This window comes from Petromyzon marinus, chromosome 21, assembly GCF_048934315.1.
Source record: "Petromyzon marinus isolate PM22_M1 ecotype Great Lakes invasive population chromosome 21, UKy_Petmar_22M1.pri1.0, whole genome shotgun sequence".
NCBI lineage: Eukaryota > Metazoa > Chordata > Hyperoartia > Petromyzontiformes > Petromyzontidae > Petromyzon > Petromyzon marinus.
Window position 1 is genome coordinate 4,623,536 of NC_133687.1, and position 19,230 is coordinate 4,642,765.

A 19,230-nucleotide genomic window follows, 5' to 3' on the forward strand; every position below is an offset into this window, starting at 1 on the left:
ACGGGAATAGATAGGAGCTGGAAAATCATATTGGAGATAATAGTGGCAGATGCCCCAGTGTCGACCAAAACCCGAACATCCACACCCTGTATGGAGTCGAGCACCGTCAAAGATCCCGCCGCTGCAGAAACTACGTGGCGCGCTAGCTTCCTCCATTGCGTTATCGAGAGAGGCCAATCCCCAACCACAGTATCCGAATCATGATGCGTCGGAACCTGATGCGTGACAAGAGATGCCTAAGGTGACAACTGAGGCCGGGTGTCTGATGCGTCCCTACTTGCCTGCACGGAAGGATGCTGGCCCATTGACGGAGCTGGTGCCGGAGCTGGAGCTGCAGGTGGCGTCGGAGAACGAGGGCGACTCCGGCAATCCCGGGCGAAGTGGCCCAAGCGGCCACACTTGAAGCACGTAACAGCTGCCCACCGAGCAGCCCCCTCGTCCCCCCGGCGCAGGCCATAGGACCCTCGGCGATGTTGATCAGCCCCTCGCAGCGGGTCCCAACAAGGAACGGCGGCTGCCAGATCCCCGTCCCCCGGCGCAACGTCCGGAATGTGGATGACCTTCGATGGTGACCATCCTCTAGGCTCACCGTCACGAGCCGGGTTCCCCGTCCAAGCAGCCATCTGGGCCCAACGTTGTAAGTTGTCTTGCGCGTTCAGGCACTGGGACGTCAGCGGCTCGTGACCGCAAACAGGCAGCGTAACCCCCATGTCTTTTGCCAACGCCAACATCCTACCCAAGATGAGTGGGTCGAGTATTTCATGCTTGACGTCGGGATAAGCAGCCACCGCCAGCACCAACAAAGCACTGCAGTAGGCCAGGGGATATTCGGAACTCCCGCCCCTACGATGCACGAACTTCCGTTGGGTATCCGAAGGCAGCTCGTAAACCTCTGCCATTTCGGCATACACGTCTTTCAGCGTCTTCTTTTTGTCTGGAGGAATCGAACGGAACACCGCCAGTGCATCATCATCGAGCATGGTAGATAAAGCACCCAAGGCTTCTTCCTCTGACCACCGCACCAAACAGAATGCCACCTCAAAACGCCATGTGAAAGTGCTCCAATTGCTGCCCGCCGCGACGAATTCCTTGATGTGAGGAAGAAGGTGACTGCGCCCCACTCCGCCACGTCCAGCAGCAGCAGCCTCACATGGCGGCTCGCCACGCGGCTCCAATGGAAATGGCGGGCTCCGACCGCGCCTCAACAGCCTCGCCCAAGATGGCGGCTTCCTGCCGCGTGGCGTCCGCCGTGAGTGTAATGGCGGACAGTCCTCCCGTGACCGCAGTGGAGGCCATCGATTCCAAAGGGTGACCCTCCGAGGTCCCCTGAAGAGGCCTCTGCTCGTCGCCCCTCGGCGACACGTCTTGTAGCCGTCCCGTCACCGCAGACGACACGACCAGTGACACCAGCTGGAGAAGAACAGTGCAGAGCGAGTCCAGCTGCTCCGCAACGCGCTGCCAGCCGTCGTCCGCACGCGGAGACGAAGATGCCGCCGACGCGCCGTCCATTTCTGGCGCGATGACTGCACCAACCGAGGTTCCAGCAACCGGGTCCACGGAACCCGGGGTCGGCAGGTCCTGGGTGACTGAGTCGTCGTTGTCGGAAGACGCCACAGGTGGGTTCTTCTTGTTGAGACGCTTGGACATCTTCGCACTCTGTTGTGTTTTCTTGTCTCAAAAAGAACCACTTCTGACTCCAGTTGCAATAAACTGCTTGGCACCACACTACCTTTCTGGATGGTCACCCTCCCTCTCTCTGCATGCACGTGCTCACTGCTCCTCCGTTCCCGCGCGGCTTCCCTCGCTCTCTCTCCCGCGCACCACTAGTTGACGGCGCGCAGTGCGAGGGGAGAGCTTCGGCCCTCGAGGTTGCCACGTGGCTGGTGGCGTGACGAGATGGCGGAAATTCAGTCCGGACTCCAGGTTCCCACACCGACCTCCAGTCCTCCCCTTACCGCTCCTTATATCCCTTTCGGCGGAGCCAAGCTCCGCCTCTAACCACACCCCCCTCCGAACCTTCCCGATGTTTCCGCATATACCCACAAGCTCCGCCCATTAACTTTGGCCCAGATGGAACCGTTAGCTCTGATTGGCTATGACTGATGCAGCAGTGGCTATGCAGCCCTCCGTCGCCGGTCGGTGCGCTCTCTCATTACAGTTGTATTGCGCTCGCGGCCCGGCTGCTTGCTGCTCCTTCTCTCTGTTGTCTGTGCATCATGCTCGATCAACGCTGGAGGGTGCTTGGGGCTCCCGAGTCAGCACAATTGTGGCCAGCCGTTAGCTGCTGTGCTGCACGTTTGCAGGTTATCTGCATGCCAGGCTCGATCAGCAGTCAGAATGCAATGTGGCCGCGCTGCTCCTCATTCCTTGTCAGCAGCTGCCTGCTTTGCGCGAGCACCCTTGGTGCCCCCCCCCCTCCCTCGGGAGGTCTCCTGCTGTATGCCGCTCATCACTGCTCATCACTGCTCCCTGCTCACTCTGCAGAACTGATCAAAACTCATCATCAGAATATCAGTCACTTTGACAACATAAACTTTCCAGCCTACAGCTTAGACAACATTTAATGCACTCTCGACATTAGTGTATAACTCAAATCTCCACTTAACTTCTCACACGTCTTAGCTGATCACAGTATTACATGAAAAATTATTTGCACACCTGTTATCGTCTCACAACTCTTAGCTTAGTACAGTACAACTTATCGAAGTCCTTGACTCTGCAAGTGAATCAAAACATGAGGAAAAACATAGAATAAAACTTTCAGCAGTACTCGGAGTCTGTCAGCGCAGAACTCAACACTAAGCAACACAGAGCCTTTGCCTCTGCAAGACTCGACACTTATGATTGATTTCAAGGACCATACCCCGGAGCAAGACTCGACTCTCTGGTTGTTTACGAAGACCATACCCTAGAACTTGCTTCTGCAAGACTCTTGACACTTGGCTGGTTACGGGTGCCTCTCAGAGTTTGCCGTTGCATAACTGACTTGTATGATTTTGGGTGCTGTTTATATCGGATTTCTACCTCATGTGGTTAATTACCTAAGGCCCAACATCCTCCTCTCATCTTTGCACACGTGGTGTACGTGACCAGGAAGTTCTGGGTTAGGGGTCTCTAAGTCCCGAGGCCAGGAGGGAGTGTCAGCCATTACACAGAGTACAAGATGGAGGCACAATTAGCGTCTCAGTGAAGACGGGTGCATCTGTTCATTGCGGGACTTTAAGAAGCATTGTCTGTAAGTTAGTTTTTGTTCTTATAATACTGGGAATGCTGTTATAATGTTGGGATTGCCGTTATAATGCTGTAAATGCCTTTATAAGGCTGTAAAATTGTTATGGTAAATATGGGGCCTAGTTAACAATGAAGCCTGCCGCTTGCATTATTGAGGAATGCTATTTGTCGAGCCAGACTTGTGTCCATGTAACTTTAATGCGTTTTTGAGAGCAAGGATGAAGAAGTATCTCATCCACAGTTCAGTGTTATATGCAGCACTGTACATTTAGGCTGCAGTATGGTGATTACATAAAGTGACCTTATTTAACATAGTAGCTTATTCTCTTGTATAGCTATTCAGTGCTAATGTAGATGCCTGGCCCATCCAGGACCTATTATTGAGATTCATGTTATCTAAGACAATGTTATGATGCTGCTGTGTTCATTCATTGTATTGATATTGCAAGTGTAATGACAGGGTGCCACCTGTCGGCCAGGAGGGGTAATCATGGGTATGGGCGCGTTATATAATAACCAATTCGAAGGGGGGCGTACCTGGGTTAAAGGTAAAAGGCGGGGTCAGTTGGGAAACTCCGGAAACCTGCTCGAAGGTTCTAGAAGGGGGCATGGCCGGATGCGGGGCCTGGCCACGCCGGGAAGTATATAGGGGAGACATAACCGAAGGTTCGGGGCTGTCACGGGGTTCCGGGTCCTGTCTGTGCCACTGATCACCGTCATCTCTCTTCGTCATCTGGCCGCATGGCTGATCCTCTGCACGGCTCCCATTGTCGTCATCGCCACATTAGACAGCCAGCTATGTAGTTAAACGCCAAAAATGGGGCTGTGTAGAAAGGTCGGCTGTGTTTAGCTATGTAGATGCATTTCTATCTATCGCCCAGTGTGATAAATAAATCAGAAGCCCTCTCTACACGTTGTGTCTCGGAAGTTGCTCATTACACAAGTATTAATGGATGCTGTATTTTGTGTTGTGTTTTTCCATCAGTTTTACCTCGTTTTAATAATTAAATACGTTGGCGTCAGATGTTCACCCCGGCTGTGAAGGTTTATTGAATGTGAGATTAACTACTCGGATAGTGGTGCAACGCAGCGCACAGCGAGGCCAAGACACACATAAAGGCCCGGAGCTTCTCCCACCTTTGCACATGTGGTGCATCGAGCGGGTCAGCCTGAGTTAATTCCTGGTTCTGGCTCCACAGACCTCCTGGCGCCTGATGCTATAACTCTAATAAAATTAACTCCCACCTTTACGCCCTTCGCATTCATTTGGGCAGTTTTTAGTGGACCTTTTGATGTGGCTGCCTGGATATCCTGAGCCAGTGATTGTCACCGTGGCCATACTCCCCCCCCCTTCCTCCGGAGGTCATCTCAAGGCTTGTGGATGCAGATGTTCTTAATTGCCCCTACGTGTGGTGTGTGTCTGTAGCCTTGTTTATAGTGAAACGGCCTCTCCCCTTTTTAGGTCGGCTCGTCTTTAAAATGAATTCCTGCTGCAGCATGAAATTACAGCCACTGAAAAGACAAAGGCGGTTGGGCAGGCTCTGGTTATACCCCTGGAATACATATTATTCTGGTCGTGGAGAATTGACATAATTCGTATTATGTATATCTTCTGAATGATCCTTTGATTCAATACTTCAATACAAAACTTCAATAATTCTTTATCAAGTTTATGTCAAACCCAGATGTCATGGCACTTATGTATAGATAGGTGGATATTAATCAAATATGCAACTAGTCGTATTCAAAACCTCCTGACTATTTGCTGTATTGCCATGTAACAATATATCCTATCACCAAAGTTAATGTTTAATGCCAGGATGCTTAAGAATGTTCATATGCATGGTTGGCATTTGAAAGTTTCAACTTTCCAGGCACCAGGGTTAATTTAATTCAGAGAGTAAAATGGCAAGGCACATTCTTGTCTCTTTTCCCTGCATTTGCCATCGGGTGGACGGCAAGTTTATGGTGTTTTGCCATGGGGTCTCCCTTTCTTTCTCGGAAATTCCCTGGATCACTCCTTGCATTATCATTCAGTTTTACCTGCTTATCCCAGACCTTACAGCGTAATAGTAATTGTTCATGAAAATAAACAAAATAGTCAGATGAAATATTTTGACCTGAGCTACATCATCATATAACAATACATTCTATCAAGTTAACCTTTAATACAAAGATGTTTGAAAATATTCCTATGGGGTGTTGGTCAATCCAATTTTACAACTTTTCCAAGTGAAGACTTGTGGATAATTAACCTCCAGATGTCTCTTTTGTGTGAGGAACACTGCTGAATCAGCAGGGGGCGCTCCTTTGGCCTTTGTTGTCTCAAGGGAGGAGTTCACAGGCCTCCGTTGTCTTCTTTGGTTCTTTCGGTAAAGTCACATAGAATGATAATAAAATAATAAATTGATAAAATAAAATAACACAATAAAAATTCTCACGACGTTTCGGCCACAACACAAGCGGCCTTCATCAGGTGTCCTCCAGACAGTCTCGTCCCTTCACCTGATGAAGGCCGCTTGTGTTGTGGCCGAAACGTCGTGATAATTTTTATTGTATTATTTTATTTTATCAAATTTATTATTTTATTCTCATTCTACGTGACTTTACCGAAAGAACCAAAGAAGATGAATCCTTGCAGTCACGAAAGCTTTAAATCGAAATTTAGGCCTCCGTTACTGCGTTTTTTTAGAACGAGCGAAATCCAGATATATGAGAGAAAAAAATAACTATTACATTAAGAATAGGCAATATCACTCTTAAATTTTTTTATTGATAAATGGCATAGATACAACAGGGAGGATATTGAGAAAGAAGTAATACAAGAAAGCAGCAGACATGGGACGACTACACGAAAGACACGAGAGTGAGGATCGCAAAGGCAAAATGAGTAATGACAGAATTAAATCAGATCTGAAGAAGCACATGCGTCTTCAGTACAGCGTTGTATGCCTGCGAGACTTGGACATTGAAAAAGACTGCCAGAGATAAGATATTGGCATTTGAATTATATTTCTATAGAAGGATAGTGCATCTAAACCGGACCCAAAGAGTGACCAACGTAGAAGTAAGAAAGAGTTTGCACATAGAAGAAGACGTGATGCAGGAAGTCATCAGAAGGAAACTGGAACTATTTTGACACATATACAGGACGAACAACAGCAGGACAATTAAAAGTGTGTTGTTCGGAAAAATGGAACTGGAAAGAGAGGAAGACCTAACAGAGAATAGCTGATGACATAAGATATTGGTGCCAGAAAGATGCTTAGGCATGTTGGCACAAGACAGAGGAAAGCGTAAAGTAATTACAAAATGTGCAGTAGACACATGCAGATCTATCTGCCGATGGCTATATGCCCATGGATTGTGATGATGATGGGAAAATAGGGTCCGATTTACGACGATCTGATTCATGACGGGGTTTCCAGGAACACATTGTTTAGTAAACGTGGGGAGTGCCTGTATATTATATATTACCTCACTGCAGCAAGTTCTTCTGAATGAAATGTTGTCACACCAAATTTTGCGTGTGCTTGTACCATAGATTAAAACATAGCTGAAGAAAAAATCTGGAAAGCAGCTGTCGTTCCTTAACCGTGCCAGAAGGGCAAAAACACCCGTGACCTATTCTAGCATTGTGACATTGGGGCCGATATTCTGAAAACCCCAGGAATTTGGAAAACCAGGTTCTCTTGGCTCATCAGCCAACCTCGCACTTCCATGAACAGTGCAACAACAAACGCCACTAAAAACACAAACACCCTCGAAACGCCCTTCTGTCTGCGTTGCTGTGTGTGACCGTGTTCTCTCTCACATCCGTGTCCATGTCTGTGTCCTACAACCCAGGTGGGAAGGACACGGTGGTGGGGATCAGCGTGTGGGCTCACTTCACGGGGTTCCCAGTATCTCTCTACATCGCTCGCATGAGGGGCATTCGCGCCGCGGTCGTCCGCCTGCTGAAGCGAGCCCCCGGCACGCTGGTCGTCTTCAAGTCGGCCAACACCAGCTACCACTCGGTCTACCAGTCCGATTGGCTCTCCCTTCAACTGGACCTCATCATGCGCCGTCTCATGGCGGGGTTGCCTGTTGTTATTTTAGATGCCTGGGAAATGACGGCGGCCCACCGTCTCCCGGACAACATGCACCCTGAACCCGTCATCATCCACAACGAGGTCAAGCTCCTCCTGGCCTACGTGTGTCCCCAGTAGGGTTGAAAATTGTCTCGCAATGCAAAAATAGGGGAAAGGTTTCAATGCATTTGTCTTGAGTGGTATATTAGGAGGGTCAGTATGAAAGTACAGGCGCATCTGGTATAACGAGCAAGATACATTCCGCAAAAATTGATCGGTAAGCGAATTCTCGTTAAATGATCATAATTTTCATATTGACTTCCATGTTAAAAGCTGAGTTATGTTTCATCCCCAAAACATTCCACTTTTGAACATTTTTTTATACATGAAAAATAAATGAATAATTTTCAAATAATGGCATATAATGGCATATATCAAATATAATACAATATACATCGCCACAATATACGTTATTTCAAACTCACGTCGTTGACTTTTTGAGGAACCCAACATAAAAGATCCCCACACGTGCGTCATTGTCGTTTTCGACTGGAGCTCAGCTTGGTGTAGAAAAAGTAGAACTCCCATTTCACGCCGCCGCCATCTTAGCATCCATCTGCAGAATCCATTTTGCTGCTTCTCAGTCCCATCGTGTTCTCTCACGCTGTGCGGATTGAGAGCTCATTTTAATTGGCATAATCCTCTCCCAACACCTTGAGCAATCAAGCCAATCAAGCACAACTCATCCACTCACAAGATAAGATCATAAAAATTATAGGTTAAGGTAAAATCTTAAAAATGCTGTTAAAGATTCCATGCTTTTTTACACAAAAATTGCTTTCTGTTTGAGTCATGGCTTTAAAATGTCGGAAATACGTTTTCTATGGAAAAAAAAAGTTTTAACGTGTACAGGGCTTCTTTCAAATGCTCACAAAAATAGATATGCGTTTGATATGTATACATGCTGTTTAAAATATCCTGAAACTACATAATTGCTTTGATGTATATTGTGTTGTGCAGGATAGTACTGTGCATGGAGAGTACGTAAATCGGTTGCTAGGTATGATACACATTTTCCCTAAGTTACAGTCCCAATTCCTACCGTATTCCATTGTTTATGGGAGAAATTGTTCCGCTTTTCGTCGCAAAGGCAATGTTTGCTCGCTTACGGTCCCTACTCTCGCTTCCCCCCATTTCCAATTCTTATTTTTGGGGAAAATTCCCCGTCGGACATCGTTTTGTTATAACTCATTTAAGGCGGAGTCAACCTAGGAGAGGCCCAGGACCGGTTCAGATAATCAAACTCTGTATCCAGGTTCACAGTGCAGCGCTAACCACTACAATACCGCTACACACGCTCGTGCACGCAACAAACACAGGAACACAGTCACACGTTCTCACACGCTCACAAAGACAGCGATCCCCTGAATAGCTTACACAGGTTGTTAGCAAACTCGTACTCGCGTACACTCTCGCTCACCTGCGGTGTTGTGCACCACGGCAGTTCTCAACTGAAACAGAGCCGAGACAATTATGTTAATTAGTGTAACGGCGGTCAGAGCACTAGGAACCGTGCACGCTGGGAATTACATCCTGACGGGAAAACACGCAGGATAGAAACATCATCACGTTAATCTTCATCCAGCAGTGGACAGACCACGATGAGGATTAAACTTTAGGGACAGAAAGAGGAACGCATGGATCAGAGAACACACGCAGGGTCGAGACATCGTCACATTGACCGCTAAGAGGAGTGGGGCTCGTGAAAGACGCGTCACGACCAATGGTCAAGACTGGTAACAGAGCGGCAGACAAAATGGGTATGACCGCCGTGGAGATGGAGCAAGATCAGCTCGTGCACAGAGAGCAAAACGGATCGTGACATCGCAGGACCACAATGGACGGCGAGAACTTGGGGAGAACTTCATCCAGCAGTAGATAGACCAATGACTCTTGGAGAGGATGTGGAGGCTTTCATGCTACAGTGAGGCCAACTGATGATCGAGCACTCACGGATTTAGTCGAGTCACTCGCTCATCAGTCGCCTCTTTGTCCCTCTTCTATAGCTACAGATACCCTCGTTACTGTTGCCGTGCACTCGTTCATTCCTCTACCCATGCTAAGAACTGTCTACCAGATAGTTTCATATCGTCAAAACTGTGTCCAACCACCACACTGCAGGTCACAACACCCACCCACAGGTCACCTCACTTCTCTCCGTCTTCCCTTGCACTGCTCCGCTTAAGAATTCCCTCCAATTGCCTCTCTTCCCAAGTTCTTGTACAGGAAACATGTTAATCCTTATCTATCACACCTTCAGGAGTGCTGTGTGTTGCTGGCCATTTGTCAATTTGGACCTGTGGGCCTGTACTCCGCAACTGATTCAGATTTTTTTTAAAAAACCTCACCCCCCCACCCTTGCCCCCGGTTACCCCCTTACCCTCACCACCTCCAGCAGCTTGAACATGAATCTGCCGAGCGGGCCCGAGTCTGCCGACACGCTCATGGAGACCACGGGGTTCGTTGTGGGGCACTTTGGGGCCCCATGAGCCCAGCAGACCGTGGTGGCCCCTACAGTTATGGTACCCAGCACGTGAACCTTATGGCGGGACCCGGGGTCCCATAAGCTCCCGGCTCTCGCATAAACATTATAACGTAATTTAAAACCTTAGCTCTTTTTCACCAACGGGGTTTGAAGGATGGTGGCAAGTGTTGTCTTGTTAAACTATGCCTTTGTAACTGAAAACTACTTACCTGCAGTACCATTTAAATACACTTTCAAAAAAATAAATTACACCCCTCTGTCAATCATCGTGTTTCTCAGTGTGGATTTGTGAACACGTTGAAACAGTACATAAAATAGTACGCGTTTTTTTATGCGCTGTTCATATTGTAACAAGCGTTGATACCAATGTTACTCTACAGAGCAGTGGGTCGCCGCTCCTCTTATCCACATTGATACGAGCGGTATGTGGGGACTGTGGCTTAACCGTAAAAAAAACCTATCTACACAAATGCATACGGACAAGAGAAGTATTATCAAACAGGAGGAATCAACGATGCAACGCATCTCATTTGTTAAATATCTGCAGGTAACATGATTGTCATCGATTGATCCTGGCTGCAGACATTGGAAGGTCACAAATAATAATGAAAATAAGAGAGCAGTTTCACTGTATTATGCATACCGTTATGACAAATAAAGGACTTTAGTCGTGTAGGCAGTTTGAGCAGCTTTGGATGAGACTTAGAATCCTGCCCCATACCCGCAGCATGGAGTGCATCCGCTTGTTCAGCTCTTCTGCACGTTCGTCCTCGCTGTGCTTGGACGACGTGACAACATAATGATCCGCGCCGCGCCAGGTGGGTCATGGCGTTTATGTGCGCGATGGGACGGAGTCGCCAAAAATGAATGAATTAATTAATTGCGATTTTGACTTCCGTTTATTCGGGACCCCGGGGTCCGGCCACAAGGTTCACGTGCCGCACCATGGCTGCCGGTCGGCATAGCAATAGCGGCAAAGTGACGTCATGGCAACCTGGCGTGGGAACGGTGAAGGATGTTGTTAAATTGAGGCACATTCAGACACGGCTATGAGACCCCTCCCCTAAGGCCTGTGCAGAAATCCATATAGTTACGTAGGGGTCCAATATGTATGAGACTTTGCCATTGAAATAGATTGGCTGAGATAAGACGTTGGAATTTGAAATGGATTGCTACAGAAGGATACTGTATCTAATCTGGACCCAAAGAGTGACCCAGCGTAGAAGTAAGAAAACGTTTGCACACAGAAGACGAACTGATGCAGGCAGTGATTAGAAGGAAAATGGCACTTTTGATATCATATGTAGGATGAACATGAAAATTAAAAGAGCGTTTTAAAAAAAAATGAAAAGAACCGGAAAAAGAGGAAGACCGACCATAGCATGGCGGAACGACGGCATAGGAGATTGGTGCTAGCAAGCTGTACACTACTTGAGCATATTGGCACGAGACAACGGAAAGTGGAAACAAATGACGAAATGTGCAGTGGACACCCTACGGGCTATCTGCCCCTGATCGTGATGATGATGATGAGGGTCCCATAGTTCCACACCGAGACCTGTAATACCCAGAGACCCACAGACTCACAGAGCGGCCTATCTCTGCTCCTTGCTTCTGTACCAAAATGTGCTCACATTCAGACCCCACTGTACGAATCCAAACCGTGCGGCATCATTTTGCGTTGAATTAAACAAGGTCGTGGGCAGGCCTTCATCCAGCAGTAGATATACGAATAACATTGTTATTTTAGAATCAGAGTATGTATTTATACTGGAGGAATCCGATGAGCTATAAAGCTATTTTTCGCGGTTGTCCAGTAGGGGTGGGTCAAAAGTTAAAATACAAAAACACGCTAGGAGTGCAAAGTATAGGAAAGGTAAACAAATCACTTAAAATTATAGAAATAAAACGAAACTATTTTTAATTTTACCAGACAAAGCCCACCGAGGTATTCACTTCTTTTTGAGACGCAATCTGGCCACAAATGATAGCTCAACAAAGTGGCTTATCACGTGGACATTTATAGCAGCAAAATAACCGAACTAATTTCAATGCAACACAGAGAGTCGGTTAACACGCAATTAACGCATAGCCTGGTTGATTGCATTCTTCCAAATTTTGCTAAATTATAAATTAAGTGTGAAACAGATAAGCAAGGAAACATTTAGAGAGAGAAATAGGAAGTTTGACAACAAATTTAGTAAAATTAGGAAGTGTAATGCAATGCAACACAGAGAGTGGGCTAACACACAGTTAACGCATAGCCTGGTTGCTTACGTTCTCCCAAAGATTGCTAAATTAGAAGTTAAGTGTGAGTTGTGAGGAAACCCTCCCCGTAGAGGTGGTTCAAACGAGAATAATGGATATAATCTATTGCACGGCAAGTGAGCGGTGACATCACATCTGTGATGGACTAAACTATTAATTTCCGTGCGAAGACCGGGTACACCTGCTAGTTGCATTATATTTCTAAGTTTACTATGTTTGTTTTTTCTCATTCATTCTTACCTGATGATGGTTGCTTGTGTTGCAATCGAAACGTCGTATTCTATTTATTATTTGATTTTATTTTCTACGTGACTTTACCGAAAAAAAAACAAAGAGTAATTCCTGCAGTCACGAAAGCTTCGAACCTGTTTTGTTGCCAGAAAAAAAAGGGAAAACCCATTATCAACCAAAATAAAAAAAATCCACGCCACCACGTGGAGCGAGTGGTGACATGCTCCAGCAATGGAGCGTTCGTTGCAGAGGTTGACGGTTCGAACCTGGCACGCCACCCTGGTCAATACTGCAGTCGTATTAACCACAGTAATACTACACGCCGCCCGCTTCACTCGCAGTGGACGTTAAAGATCCCGTGACGTCGTTCCCAAGAGTAGACCACCGTGCCCCGGCGTCACGAATCCAAATTTGAAACAAACGACACCGCAAATCCACTCAATTGGGTTCACAAACAGCAGTAAGCATCGCTCCCCTACTGCGTAAGCTTGGCAGGACGCCTCAAGAGTCTCGGTGGGACTGTTCGGAGTAAACAAGCGGAATCGACATCATTATTAATGCTGCTCGGATGCTACCACAATCGGCAATGCAGCAGCAGCAGTGGGTTGCACAACCACCACCACCAGCTAAGTCGGTGATTGCCAGGTCGCAGGTGATGGGGTAAAGTGTGGATTACTCCAACCTCTAGTGACACGTAGTGGAGAGTAGGCCAAATGCACTCCAAAAGCGGCCTCTAGTGGCGTGAGCAACGACTTCCAGAGCCTGAGCCTTTAGCTGGATGAAGGCCTCCTAACGCCGTGTCAGTTGGTTGGCAAGGGTGGAGATTGATCATACTTCAACATGCTGGTCAATTCGGGATAGGTAGGTGAAGGATGGTGGGTAGGCTGCCCATATATGTGTAGGCTCCCCAGAACTCTTCACCACCTGACAAAGCCAAACAAATTGTCATGTACATTTGATCATCGATTATCCGGCGTGCAATTATCTGGCTTACAACATCATCCGAAGGTCCTGGGTCGATCCGGCAAAACCTTGTGAGAGGATGGTTGAGATTTTCTGCCCACTGTCTAGCACAAGGCAGCGATTTTTAGCCTGAAGTAGAGGAGAAAATGAGCCACCGATGGCTTAGAGAAGCGCTTTGTTAGTGCTCGCAATTGTGGCATTCCCACAGTTGGACGAGGTGGCCCTGGAACGCTCTGGTGGCAGAGTGGATACGAAGCCTCCTCCATCAAAGCAGCATTACATTGCCGATTGTGCCGGAGAGCGACCAAACTTCCATGTGTACTTTTTGGTTCTATTCGGTAAAGTCACGTAGGTAAAATAAAACAACAAAAATCACGACGTTTCGGCCACAACACAAGTGGCCTTCATCAGGTGAAGGGACCGTGCTGTCACGAAGACAGCGTTGGAATGTGACAGCACGGTCCCTTCACCTGGTGAAGGCCACTTGTGTTGTGGCTGAAACGTCGTGATTTTTGTCGTTTTATTTTTTACCTACGTGACTTTACCGAATAGGACCAAAGAGTATGGATCCTTGCAGTCACGAAAGCTTCAAATCTAAAACTTCAATGTGGTTCGCTAAATGCCTCCAGGCAGACAAAGAAGCCCTGGCACCATGCCATGTGAAGTAGCGGCGCAGGTGTCAAGGGCGACGGAGAACGGAGGAGCCAGAGTACCAGTGGAGCCGACAGGAACAGCGACAATGGTGACCGCCACCAGGCCCAGCAAGGAGGGTGATCTTCAGGCGACCTTGGAGGAGATGACAGCGGCCATCCGGGGATTCAACGACCCAAGGCATGAACTACAAATAGCAGCGACCATGGCAAAACCGCAGAGGAATCCGGGACCATGCTGTGATCCACTGTTACTGCTGCGGGAGGTTAGGCCACATCGCGAGAGGATGCCGAGGGGAAGTTAACCCAAGACAACCAAGCCGGCTCCAGGCAACATTGCTGGACTTCCAAAGAAAGACCCAGGCTAGTCGTGACACCCCGGACACCCAGCCAGACCACACATACACCTTATTATCAAAACCCTCATCACCATTTTCATCAGCACGCCGCTCGATCGTGGCGACCCAGAGCGATGACAGCATTGTTTTTAGCAGGACGTTTGAAGAACACCTGGTGAGGTTATGAAAGGTTTTCTTAAAAGTGTGAGCCGCTAAACTGAAACCATCGGAGTGTAATTTTGTACAGGGGTCTATTAAATATTTGAGTAATGTGGTAAAGGGGGAGCAGCACCCTCGATGCAGATGTTAGTAATGTCGGTTTAGGTGCTGTTTTGTCACAAGGGAAAGCAGAAGTGGTAATTGCGTACGGGAGTCGCGTGCTTTCCACCGCTAACCAGCACTATTGTGTCACTCGTAGAGAAACTCCCGGCAGTAGTAAATTTTGTCACGTTGTTTCGGCTCCACCTATATGGCTGCTGGTTTACCGTGTGGACCGATAATGCAGCATTACAATTTTCGCTAAGAATGTATCAACTTTTGGGACAGATGGCGAGGTGGATTGAAAAGCTCCAGGAGTACTCTTACGATGTCACACACAGGAAGGGTACCCGTCATTGTAATGCTGATGCGTTGTCAAGGTTACCGTGCAAAGACCCATGGCCATGTGCTACGGTAGTGGCACGGTATAAATCGACCCTCCCTGACTCGCCGGGAAAGGTGACGTCGATAATTGCAGCAATGCTGGAAAATGATGTACCGCCCATAGATCACGATCTTGGGCTTATGAGGACTGAATGGATCCAATACAGTTATTTGCCACACAAGCAGCTGAATCTGCTTGAAATGGTCAAGCGGGGGCGCCATTTATAAAATGGCAAGGGCTCTTGATGAGATGGGACGCGAGGGTGCAGCGTCGTTGCCTTGCGGCAACAGTTGCTATTAGAAGTGCACTCCGAACAACTTATGCACTTGGACCACCGTAAAACGTTGCTCATGCTGTAATCTCGATATTTTTGGCCAAGAATGTCGAGTGTGCAAGAAGGAAACCTTCTTCCAAACCCATACATCGTCCCCTGCAGTCGATCGCAGTTTTAAGGGAAAACGAGCTGGTGGCTATGGATATCCTGGGTCCATTTCCTAAAACAGCAAGAGGAAATAAGTATTTGCTCATTAGGACGAAGTATTGCAATTGTTAGACCGTCGCATGGCCACTACCAGAGAAAATGGCTGCTACTACAGCAGAAGCCTTTCTCCACTGCTATGTATTGGACAAAGGCCACATTGAGAAAATGCTCACAGACCAGGTTCGAAATTTTGCTGCTAAACTGTTGAGAGATGTCTGTGATATCATGGGCACTAATAAAATTCAAAATTCACTGTACCACCCTCAGTGCGACGGACAAGGAGAGAGGCTTAACCGCACACTGTCCGCAATGTTGTGCCATGTTGTCACTTATGATCAGACAGACTGGGACTTGCACATCCCAGGAGTCCTAGGGGCATATTGTAGAGCACAACACTTATCGACTGGGCTGTCCCCCTTCTTTTTGATGGACGGGAGGACCAACTGGTGGCTCTCCCTGCTAAGCGGTTTCGTGGCCATCTTCCCTCAGACTACCACTAGAAAGGCTGAGAGAAGCTCGTAAAGCCGCGATGGTGGAATCTGGCAGATCACAATCAGCGAACGAATGCCTGCAAAAAAATACGCAAAGACCAGTACTCTTTGAGCAGGGAGATCGGGCCTGGTTACACTGTCTGCAGGTCCAGGTAGGCCCTTCAGCCAAGCTGCACCGTCCCTGGCAGCGCCTGGTAGAAATTGTCCATATTCTCTGCTCTGCAAAGTGTACGCATCTAGATGAGAAGCCAGCAATGGGTGGTTAATCCAAGTCGCCTTAAACTAGCACAAGAGGTCTTTCAGGTTCAGAAAGACCGGGTCCGGAGTCATCGTGACGAATGCTGGAGAGGGAGACATCCTCTTCGGGGAAAAACTGACCCAGCACTCTCTTCCCCTCTTCTCAGGAACGACCAGAATGAATATTGCCGAGATGAGAGAGGCCAATGAAGTCATCCAAGGAGGCACCGAGGAGGAGAGTCACCAAGACGAATGTGTTACTCAACCGCACATACACATTGACGGCTTGCAATAGATGTGGGTAACGATGTTGTGTATTGGTTATCTTGTAACGTCCACGCTTAACAGAGCAGCCGACTTAAGGATTTAGTTTAGTTGACCATACCCATAGTACGGAGTGGTCAATTTGGGTGATAGCGCCTTCCCCGCCTTGATTCAAGGGCCTATGTTACGCGTTAACCCAGAGGTTGAATACAATGCTATATTGAACACACATGTTCTTCGGATATTCAGTTCGGTCTTGTACCTGATTGGCTTGCTTTTCCAGATGTCATTGAATCCTGCCATTACTCTTTTTGCCTTTGCTATCCTCACTTTCTAAGTATGCAGAATGCTTTACATTCACAATCTAGTTGCTGCTTTCTAGTATTTTTTCTCAATGTTCCCCCTTCCAGACACAATCGTCTTTGTCTTTTCCACATTAATCCTCAGTGCTGCATCCTTTTCTGACGTCTTCAGCATATGAACACTTTTCTGCGGCACTAGACAGATTTCTTCCATCAAAGATCTATGTCATCCACGAATCTCAGGTTAGTTATTCTATATTCTTGCACGGATATTTCTGTGCCATTGTCCTGAATGGCATCCATCGCTCTTTCCAAGTACGTGACAATGTTGTATTGTGATAGTGGATCTCCCTGTCTCATATCTATTGTTGTTGGGAACCATTCAATTTCCTGTCCAAACTTTATTACTGACTTTGACCTTTCACTTATATACTGCAGAATCTATGTCAGTCTTTTTCCAACTCTGTTTGATCTTAATATAACCAACGTTATATCTTGCTTAGTTAAATGAAATGCTTTCTAAAAATCTATGCCATCCTATTTTCATTTTTTTGTCCTTCCTCTGCTATGAGCCTTAACATTACAGTTTCATGTACTGAGTTCCTATCTTTCCTCACTATTATGTCTTTCTGACTCTTATGTCTTTCGTGTAGTCTTTGTCCTATGTCAATTCACTTCCCAAGTATACACATTTCTTTCCATTCACAATCTTGCTGCTTTCTAGTGGAATGACAGGGTGACACCTGCTAATATGACAGGGTGACACCTGCTGGCCTGGGAAGGGATTCACGGGTACGGCCACAGAGGTAACAACCAATCAAGGAAGGAGGTGTATCTGGGGCAAAGGTAACAGGTGGGGCTAGCCGAGATACTACGGGAACCTGCTTGGAGGTTCCACGAGAGGGCGTGGCCGGAGGCGGGGCCTTGCCACGCCTGGGGGGATATAAGGGGAAACGGACCCGGAGCTCGGGGCTCGTGTGTGGGGATCTGGGTCCTGGCATCTCTCTCCATCGTCCGGTCACGTGGAAGATCTCCTGTGTGGGTTCCATCACCATCATCGTCGCGCCGCCAGCCAGCGGCGGAGACGAGTGAGGGTGAGGGGACCACGCCGAGTGATCGGCTGTGCGTGTGGCCAGTAGAGGTGTTATTGCCTCGAGTATATTCAGTGGGAGGAAGAACCAGTGTTGGCCTGTGTTGTGCCCAGTGTGAGTAATAAAGAAGTTCCCTCGATACGACGTGTCATGGAAGTCGCTCATTACACTAGAATTACTTCTTTCTCAATGTCCTCCCCTCCAAACACCATCGTCTTTGTCCTTTCCACATTAATCCTCAGTTCTGTATCCTTTCCTAACTTATTCAGCATATGAACACTGAATTGCCCTGAATGGCATCCATCACTCTTTCCAAGTATATATTCAAACGTAAAAGTCAGAAAAACGAGGGTGGATTGTCGGGGTAACAGTTAACAACTGTTAGAGAAGGAAGACGAATTGGCTGAGGGAAATGGGGTGAGCAAGCCTTTGAGAAAGGGGGCTCGAAGAATATAAAAGTGCAGAGCACAAGGGGATGTGATGGTTCAAGAGAAGACGAAGTTCAAGCATCAAGAACCGAAGCCCAGTTCTAGGAATAGCATGTCCAAAATAAAGGCTCTTAGTAAAGCAAAAACGTCTGTTGGCATCACTACAACTGGCTTCAGAAATGGGGTAAATGAAGATTGTCATGCCCAAGCTGACGAAGGAACCCACCGGCGATGTCCGATGACGAGGTCTTCATCCAGAACGTCCCGAGCAGAGAGGACCCGGAGATCAACCTCGGGGACGCAAAAGAGGCTATGGCGGCGCCAGCGGTGACAGAACAGGAACAGCCACAGCCAATCGGGGCTTCCACTCACCTAAATGCCGCTCATGACCCAAGGATGGCAGCAGTAGAGGGACGAATCCACCGCCTCACACACGTGGTTTCCCAGCTCGTGGTGAAGCTCGCCGGAAAGGAGGGGAGACCAGGAGCGGCGGAGATGGCAGTGGGAGAACCGGTGGTCGGAGCTATCCAGCCAATTGCTGTGGTGGCTGGGGAGCCAGGGACGCTCGGAGCAGTGGCGGCGGCCGGGACACCATCGCCAGAGACAGCCCCGGTGGTGCGCAAGAGGGCCTCGCCGACCGGAGTCGGTCAAAAAGTTTGTTGCAGCAGCAGGCGACTGGGCAGCGTTCATCAGCTGGTTCGAGGCTGCATACCAGGCATCGGACTGGACGGAGGACCCTGCCAACAGTCGAAAGCAGCAGAGGGCGGCAGCGGTTCATGGGTGGACAAGGCGCAGAGGGACGACTCAGCAACGACCTCGAGGTAGGGGGCCGAGAGGGGAAATGCTGACTCCACGGCGGGTCCCACCTATCACCTACCATTGCTCCGGCCGGCCCGGGTACATTGCGCATAGATGCAGGAGCGACTATCTGCTGTCAGCGATGACAGCGTCCACCTCGTCATCAGCGGCCGCTGCGCTGCAACACCAGGCAAGTCGT

The 19,230-nt window shown here is 48.1% G+C and overlaps 1 protein-coding gene across 1 annotated transcript in view; it reads left to right on the plus strand.

Annotated features, from left to right (window-relative positions):
* Nucleotides 1-7,790, plus strand: part of LOC142925544 (NXPE family member 3-like) — a 28,033-nt gene extending 20,243 nt beyond the window's left edge. Inside the window, exon 6 of the mRNA XM_076068435.1 lies at nt 7,078-7,790. Within this exon, the coding sequence (XP_075924550.1) occupies nt 7,078-7,439 (362 nt within the window). The 3' untranslated portion in view covers nt 7,440-7,790. The remainder of the gene's footprint in view (nt 1-7,077) is intronic.
* The last annotated feature ends 11,440 nt before the right edge of the window (nt 7,791-19,230 follow it).